This window comes from Heterocephalus glaber, unplaced genomic scaffold (genome assembly GCF_053883595.1).
Source record: "Heterocephalus glaber isolate CG9 unplaced genomic scaffold, H.glaber_assembly_v1.0 deba00001497, whole genome shotgun sequence".
NCBI classification, from domain to species: domain Eukaryota; kingdom Metazoa; phylum Chordata; class Mammalia; order Rodentia; family Bathyergidae; genus Heterocephalus; species Heterocephalus glaber.
Genome location: NW_028258320.1, coordinates 13,192,395 through 13,200,726, shown reverse-complemented (window position 1 = coordinate 13,200,726; position 8,332 = coordinate 13,192,395). Strand labels below are relative to the sequence as shown.

Sequence of the window (8,332 nt, the reverse complement as noted above, 5' to 3'; positions counted from 1 at the left end):
TGGATGAGCCCTGGTTTGGGAGCCAGGGCAGGCAGAGGTTGAAACTCTGGCTGGACATGACAAAAAACTCAAGGAGGTGAAATGACAAATTGCCTGTATTCATTTGAAAAGAATGAAGAGGTGAGTTGGAGGGGTAGGGAGGAAGTGAGATTGACCATGAGCTGGTGGATTTACAGGAGCCCAGCACACAATTCCTCCTGTATCTGAAAGGGTCCATAATAAAAACAATGACACAAAAGACTTGAAAACAAACCCACTCTGTCCAGCATCCCTCCCCAGCTGAGTCACAGTCCCCAGGCCCCAGGCATTGTGGGGGCAGCCAGGTGCGAATCCTGCTCGTCCTCCATCACTCACCAGCTACGGGACCTCAAGCTGGTATCATTCCTGCTAAGCCTGTTTCCTCATCTGAAAAGTGAGGCGAGGAATCTAGTGACTTCGTGGAACTGTGACGATTAAATGGGATCGTGTCAACTTTCCACTGCAGACAAAACAGGCACGGAAGAAACTCCAGGTTTGTTCTGGCTCAGGGTTTCTGTCCATGGTCGGCCACTCCATTGTGTTTAGCCCCTTGTGGAGGCAGAAACACCACGGTGGGAGGCGTGGCGGAGGAAAGCTGCTCCTCCAAGGCAGTGGTGAGCAGAGCCTGAGAGGAAGCGACAAGTCCCCAAGGTCCTGCCCCCATGACCCCCTCCTTCCAATGAGGCCTCACCTCTTATAAGTTTCGTGTTTCCCAACACTGCCATCAAATGAAGAGTCCTGCGGTGAACGAATGGACTGGCCAAGTTAGTGATCATGATCCAGCCCCCTGCAAAAGCCCATTGGCTGACGGCACATGGCCTTTGGGGGACATTTAAGCCCAAGTCCTAGCAGGGATAACAGGACGGTGGGGGCTGGGAGGGGTCTGTGGCAGACGGGAGCAGGTCACCCAGGGCCTTGCAGCCATGTGAAGACCACCAGGTCACCACGCTGAGGGGTGCACACAGCCTGCCAGGGCACAGACCCCACCTCCCAGCAAACTTAGGGGTTTTTCCAAAGTGCAGGGATTGTGACACCTAGAAGGGATTTTGGGCCCTTCCCTGTCCTGTCTGCGAAGGGACACGGTGTGGACCACACAGCCAGGCGTGTCCGAGTCCGAGCAGGTGGAGGACCTCTGAAAGTGGGCTGCGTGGGTGCGCAGCGGAGCCGTGAATGGGCTGCCTGCTTCTGCTCTCCTCGGCGACCACAGGCTGTGACATTTCAGCAGCTGATTCCGCTTCTGTCCCTATCTCGGGCACACATTTCCGATGGCCATTAATCTGAATTCCAGCAGCACAAGGACACCGGAGTCACTTGGTGTCACCACCAGAGGCACTAGTGGGGAAAGGGTTGGATGGAGAAAAAGGGGGCCTTTCAGCTGTGACTTAGCCATTGGCTTCCAGGACTCGGCCTCAGTTTCTCCATCTGTGCCAGTAAAGGAATGTAGGGCCCTGCTGGGAAATAATCAGTGAATGAATGCACGAATGTGTGCGGCCGCTTCAGTATGGCGGACACGGGGACCTCTGCGCTCCTGGCGGTGGTGTGGGAGTTCCACAGGGTGCAGGGGACCCTCGAGGCCTAGGCCAAGCCTCCTGGAATGGGGAAAAGACCAGGCAAAAAGACCTCAGACCCAGAGTGGGTGGAGGAGACCAGGAGCCAAGGTTCACAGCAGAAAAGGAGCTACAGGGAGGAGACTCGTGGACATTGCTGCGAAGGTAGAGCCGTCGCGGGGTTCTGGGACGATCACACAGCTCGGGTGCGCGTGCCCAGTTCCCTTTGCGAGCCGCTGGGCTCCGCAGCGCCGCCTGGCGGACACGCGGCGCTCGGCCTGGGCTCCGACCTCCCGCCGCTGCGCGGGTCTCCCGCGTGGTTCTGAGAGAGCGGCGGGGAGGAGACCGAACAGGGCGGCGGCGGGGGGCCCGGGAAGGCTCCGACCGGGTCTGGAGGCGCAGCACAGCCTGGCACCCTCCCTTCACGACCCTCCTGCCCTGGGTGACCGGCTTCGTCCAACACGTCGGGGAATCTTTTCTGCCTTCCACCCTGGCCTGCCGCTCGGGAATTTTGCAGCCTCTGCTGCGCTGGTCCGGGAAGAGGGTCTCATTAAAATTTTAAGAGGTTTAGGGTTTGGTTAATAAGATACCAAGAGAGGGGCACAAAGACACGAGCGTCCCCAGGTCATCTCCTAGCTGGGCCCAGGTCTGACTCCCAGGGTCGGGTACTTTCAAGGGCCTTGCTCGCCCAAGAGGGTCTTGGAGGGCCAGGAGTCGTGGCGAGAGACGGTGTCCGAGGACGCTAGGCAAAGGCAGCGAAGCCTGGGGGTCCCAGTGGCCAGAGGCGCGTGGTGGGTGCTGCCGAGAGGATGCTCAGCGACCTGGCTTTCAGGTCTGCAGCAGCAGGCGCTGGAGTGTTGGGGACACTGGTCACACATCGTCCTCTCCCACTTGGGGTGTGGGTGTCTGACCCAGACCCCGGGGTGACAGCTGCCCCGTTGGCCAGGGTTCTCCAGGAGCCAGGCTCAACCTGGCCTCTCTCGGTCAGACCAGAGTGAAAGCGGGGCTGCGGCGTCCCCTGGGGCGGAGGGCCTGGTCCCCCTCGTGTGCCAGTTCCCGTGCTCTGGTCCTGGGGCGTCCAGGCAGCAGTGTCGCAGGCTCGGAGGCTGGGCCTTCGGGGGAGGGAGCGGAGAGGCCCGAATCTCTACTAGTTCTGCTCGGGCGGCGGCCTGGGCTGTCCCCGCGGCGTTCCCGAGATGCCCGGGGCTGCTCTGCGTGCAACCCGGGAAAAGGTTCCGCAGCCTTGAGTCTGGTGCTGGGAGGGGTGGAAATCTCAAGAGTTGCCAAGCCCTGTGCAGATGGCTGCCCGGCCGGCGGCTGTCAGACCGGGACACGAGGGTGGGGCAGACTACACAGCCCCCGGGGGACCACAGGGGGAGCTGGGCGCCCCAGGAAGCCCAAGACTCCGCGAACCCGGTGGGCCTGACCCCCCGGGGCCGGGACTGTGGGGTGCGCGCTCAGCCCCACAATCTTTTGGGCCGGGATGCCATGAAAGGGGGCGCTGGGCCCAGAGATCCCAGCAGCCCGGGGACCAGAGCTGGAGCCCAGGCCTGGAGTGCGTGCTAAGGGGCAGTGGGTGTCGCCCCCCCGCGCCCCGAGACGACCAGGCCGTTTTGCGGTTCCTTCCGCACTTCGGGCCACTCAGTGCCGCGACCCAGGCGCCCGTCGCTTAGGCCGAGCAGCGCTCGCAGCCCTGAACCGCGCTCTGCCCACTCGGCAGCCCCAGCCGGGCGGAGCGGCCTCCGGACACTGCGGGGCCGAATTTGACCGGGTTTCCGGGCGCCTCGCCCTGCGCGCTCCCCCGCGGCGCGGACTGGATAGAGCGCGGGCTGCAGAGCGGCGAGGACGGGGAAAAGCAGCGGCGGCGCCTGCCTGCCTGCCGCGGGGCCGGGCCCGCTGGGAGGAAGGAGCCCGCGTGGGTGTGGGCACGGCTCGGGGTGACTTTTGGCCGGCCCTAGGCTGCCCAGAGGACAGCAGAGCGAAGTCCCTTTGCTCCTGAGGGACGAGAGAATTCGGACTGCTCTACCCAGGCCAGAGAAACAGGCTCCCCAAGGCGCCCTTCGGAGCCCTACTCTCCCCAGACCGCCTGTCAAGGGCAGAGGAGGCTTGAACAGCGGAGAGAGAGGGACAGAGAGTGGCCGCACGTCCCCGGGGCCCTGCCCGGCCGACGAGTCCCAGCCTGCTTGCTCTCTGCACAAAACGAAACCCAAACGCCCCCAAAAAATCTCAAGAAGGGATTTTAACAACAACAAAACCCCCAAAGGGCCCTCTTTCCCACCTTTCACTTTTAACAAACCAGCTGCTCAGGAAAGATTTAAATAAGAACGAAATGAGCAACAGCGAAGGACACTATCTTTCCAAATTGTGAAATTCCTCCTTTGAAAAATATTTTCCCTAAGGCCAACCTCGCGGCGGGCCGACCCTTCCGAAGCCTTTGCCTCTTGCAGAAAATGACAACAAAGCAATCGGAAATGCGGTCTCGCTCCTGGGAAGGAGAGCTGGACGGCCGGGCCGGGAACCCACAGTGGCCGGAGCTGCCCGGCTCTCCTCTTCAACCAAAGAAAAAGAAGAAAAACCTTTTCATACATCAAATATACGGAATTTTAATCTTTAAAGCGATACATTGTCTATTACTTTAGTACATGACGTAAACTTGTCCCCTTCTCAGCGGGTGGACTTAAAAATTAAAAATAGTTAAGTGTTCCTTTTAAAGAACAAAATAAGGCAAATGAGGTTTTGGAATAGAATTGTTTTTCCTTTTTTGTTGTTGTTGTTTTCTTCCAGAATACATACAAAAAAATACCCATTCTCTTTCGATGGTATACACCTTAAAAATAATTGGAATTTGAAATCAGAGCTGACAAATCGTGAGTTGTTTTGTTTCGTCTTTTTCATTTTTTGTAACAAACATGCATATGTAAATTTGTATTTCAATCAGACATTAAATAAGAACGTACGATACAATCATAGCAATTTTAAAGTAACATTAAAGAGAAGACCTCTAGTTCTGTGGCGCTTTTTTTATTTATAATCTACAAGGGATAGGAGGGTTTGTTTTCCACATTTTTACCCTCAAGTTAAAAAATTTTTTTCTCCCTCCTCTTTACCTACGGAGCTCAAACTAAATAATGCACTTTTGAACCACGCGTCCGCTTGGAGCTAACATAAATAAATACCAGTGTTCACCGATGAAGTCCTGGGGTGAACACTTTCTCAATTTTTTTCCTTCTTTTTCTATAAAAAGTCAAATGATATTTTTCCAACTTTTATAAAGTTTGGGTGGGGAGGTGAGAGGTGGGGGAGAGGGGACTTTCCCACCGGGTCTCGGTCGCTGCTGTTGTAATAGATGCGGTATACATTTTTCCTTCCGTGGCCCGGTCTTCCCACGCGCGGGAGTCAGTAGCCTCTTCTGCGATCCCGCCCTCCCGCGACTCCTCCCCTCCCCCTCGCTCCTTTCTGTCCCTCGAGGGCCGCCCGTGCCGCCCTCACTGGTACCCCAGCGCCGAGGCGGTGGTCAGTCTCTGTCCGTAGAGGGCATAGGGGGAGTAGTAGGGTCCGGTGGCGGCGGGCACTGGCACCGGGGCGCCGGGTGTGGGGAGCGGGCTCTTGGAGTAGGGGTGGTAACGGCTGCTGAGTCCCAGCGCGTGGTGGGGGCTGCGCAGCGCCAGGGTCCCCGGGCTGCCTGGTGCGCCCGACGTGGGGATGTGCATGTGGCAAGCCATGGCAGCCGCGGCGGCGCTGGCCAGAGAGGACGAGCTGGGGTAGCCCGACAGCAGTTTGTCTGTCCCGGGGAAGGCCGTATGGGTCCGCAAGTGGCTCAGTAGCTCTTCGGACGTGGCGAAGCGCTTGTCGCACGGCCCGTTGGCCGACACCCAGTTGCAGATGTGGGGGAGCGGGTCGTTGGGGAGCATGAAGCCGTAGGGGTAGAGGGGGTGGCCGGCCAGGGAGGGCGGGGTGGCGCCCGCGGCGGCGGCGGCAGTGAGCGAGGAGTGCACGCCGTGCAGCGGGTGCGTGGGGTACACCAGTGGGTATCCGGACTTGAGCGCGGCCGCCGCGGCCGCGGGGTCGTGCGCGCAAGAAGCGCTGGCGGCTGCCGCCCCGGCCAGGTGGCTGGCGCAGTGGTAGCTTAGGCAGTACGGGTCCCGGCACAAGCTGGCCGTCATCACGGACGGCGGCGACGCCCCGGCCAGGGGGCTGGAGCCTGCAGGCTTGCTGCAGCCAAGAGAGCCGGCCGCCGCCGCCGCCAGCTGAGCGCCCACCAGGCTGCCGGGCTTGGTGGGGTCCAGTGCCACGCCGTGGGGCAGGAACTGGGGCGGGTACCCGGCGTAGGCCCCGGCCAGGCTGCCCGGGTAGGTCATGCCCGCGGGAGGCAGAGGAAACACTGTCTGGCCTGGCTTGTAGGGAGACACGGGGGCCACCAGCCCCGAGCCCAGCACCGAGGAGGAGGTGGGCGCGCTCGGGCCGGAGCCTGAGCTGGAGCCGGAGGAGCCTCCGCAGTCCGAGACCAGCGCCTTGCCCCCCGGGGCCCCGTCCGGGTGCTGGTTCACGTCCACGTTGATGCCGCCGCCGCAGCTAATCCGGCCGTGCGCCAGCCCCGCAGATCCCCCTTCTGCCGGGGCGCCCCCTGCGCCCTTGCCGCCGCTGCCGCCGCCCACATCGGGGTCTTTCTTGTCGTCCTTGCCTTCCGGGCCGCCCCCGGCTGAGGGCAGCATGCCTCCCGGCGAGCAGGCCGAGGCGCTGGAGCTCGGGCTGCCTGTCCTGGGCGTGAATGGCTGGCAGGTGGCGCTCGGTACCCGGAATCCGGACTTCTCCGCCGAAACACCCCCGCCGCCGCCCCCGCCGCCGCCGCCTCCCGCGCCGCCTCCCGGCTCCTTCTTATCCGAACCGGGTTTGGAGTACGGCTTGAAACTTGACTTGTCCTCCACGCCAATGTCGCTCAGCTTCAGGGGGCCCGATTTGGCATCCTTGTCTCCCCCAGCGCCGCCGCCTGCACCACCCGCGCCGCCCCCGTTGGAGGCGACCGAGGAGAGTTTAGAGGAGGGCGAAGGGTCGGGCTTCCCGATCTGCGAACATGTTTGCGCCAGCAGGGCCAGTGGGCTCTTCTTGGCATCGAGCTGCAGGGTCAGACGGGGGAGGAGGGTCACACAGAGAAAGAGGGGAAACCCTTTAGATTCTGGCTTTTAGGGTTTAAGACCCCTCCGCGATAGTCCTCGAAGAGCATCGCAGCCCTTGGGCGCAACCCGAGGCAGCACACCCCCCCCCATACCCACCAGCGAAGATTCTCGCCCTTGGGAGACCCCCCCCCCGCTGGGTCCTGCCTGCATTTTCCGAGCTCTAATTGGATTTGGGAAAGGGGGGGATCTCAAAATATTTTGGTTTTCAGCTCCTAGAGCTGAACCCCCTAGAACTATACCCCCTCCCAGCATACGCTGCTTGGTTCTACAGAGCAAGGGCTTGGGCGGCCGGGGCCTCCGTGAACACATTCTAGCTTCTTGGGGAGCCTGAGGTAGGTGAGTTTGGGACCGTATTTCAGGCCCCGTCCGCCACCTTCGGGGCTCAGTAGGTGGGGGCTTGGTTTGGGGTAGGGGCTTTAATACTAAAAAGAGAAACAAGTTTGGGCCGCCGTGCCCCCTCGCATTCACACCCCGTTCCACCTTTCCGCCCTAGTTTTGAGGTGCGGAAGCACTGTCCTCTTCCCCCATCCCGGAGCTGAATCACTCCGATACCCCACCCCCACCCTCCTCCGATCCCAGCAGAAAGGAACCCCGCAGGGAGGCAGCCGGGGTGGTGGCCCCGGCCTGACCCTTGGAGAGGAGCCTTACCTCGATGGGGCTGACGGGCGTGGAGGGCAGGGGCTGCAGGTACTCGGGGTGCAAAATGTGGCCAGTCCGAGCCGTCAGCATCTTCAGCACCTTGATGGGCAGGCGGTTGGCCTGGCGGAGTGGGTCAGAGGGGGGCACGGCGTGCACAAAAGGCTTGGTGCTGCCGGCCGGGGACGGGCCTGGGCCGGGGCCGGAGCTATTTCCAGAGAGCGCGCTGCTGGTCCAGGCAGGGTCCGCGCCGCCGCCGCCGCCGCTGTGCTTACTGCTTCTTAGGGCAGAAAGCGAGGGCGCTGTGCTCATGACCCACCCGCGCGCATGGGAGCAGCGGGGGGAGGCGCGGGGCGGGATCGGGGCTGCGCGCTCGCCCGGGGTGCAGGAGCAGCGGCAGGAGGAGGAGAAAGGGCCGGCGAGGCGGCCACCAGCGCCCAGCGCGCCTCCTCGGCGCCCGAAGCCAGAAGCGAATAATCCTGGGTGGCCGGCGGGGGAGCCGTGGCCAGGCCGGAGTGGCCGGAGGGACTGCGGGAGTGGCGGGCAGCGCGCGGGGTCCGCCTGGCGCTGCGCCCCTGCGCTGCGCGCTCGCGCCCAGAGCCGGCGCTGCGCTCTGCGATGTGAGCCGCTGCCTGTCCAGCCCGGGCTCTGGCGAGGAAACTCACTTCAAAAGCAGCTGCACCGTGGGGGAGATTAAAGCCTTTGCCGCCTTCCAATCAAATGGGAGCCCGAGGTGATTGGAGGGTCAAGGGGATGTGACGCGTCCCGCGCCGCCGCCGCCGCCGCCGCCGCCTCCGCCAGGACTCTCAGAGCTGGTTTTAATGGGCAGCTCTCTCTCTCCGCCGCCCCCTGCGGGTCCCCTCCCTCGTTCTCGCGCCGAGGACGAGATGGACATTTATTCTACGGTTGTCATCCGCCGCCTCCCTTTTTTCCCCTCTCCTTCTCGTTCGTCCTTTT

The 8,332-nt window shown here is 62.0% G+C and overlaps 1 protein-coding gene across 1 annotated transcript; it reads right to left on the bottom strand.

Annotated features, from left to right (window-relative positions):
* Nucleotides 1–4,142: 4,142 nt before the first annotated feature.
* On the bottom strand, nt 4,143–8,172 carry Znf503 (zinc finger protein 503). Its single transcript, XM_004846335.4, has 2 exons — nt 7,388–8,172; nt 4,143–6,679 (listed from the first exon to the last, which is right to left on the bottom strand). Exons 1-2 carry the CDS (start codon nt 7,685–7,687, stop codon nt 5,051–5,053), a joined length of 1,929 nt encoding a protein of 642 aa, XP_004846392.1. The 5' UTR covers nt 7,688–8,172; the 3' UTR covers nt 4,143–5,050.
* Between the last annotated feature and the right edge of the window lie 160 nt (nt 8,173–8,332).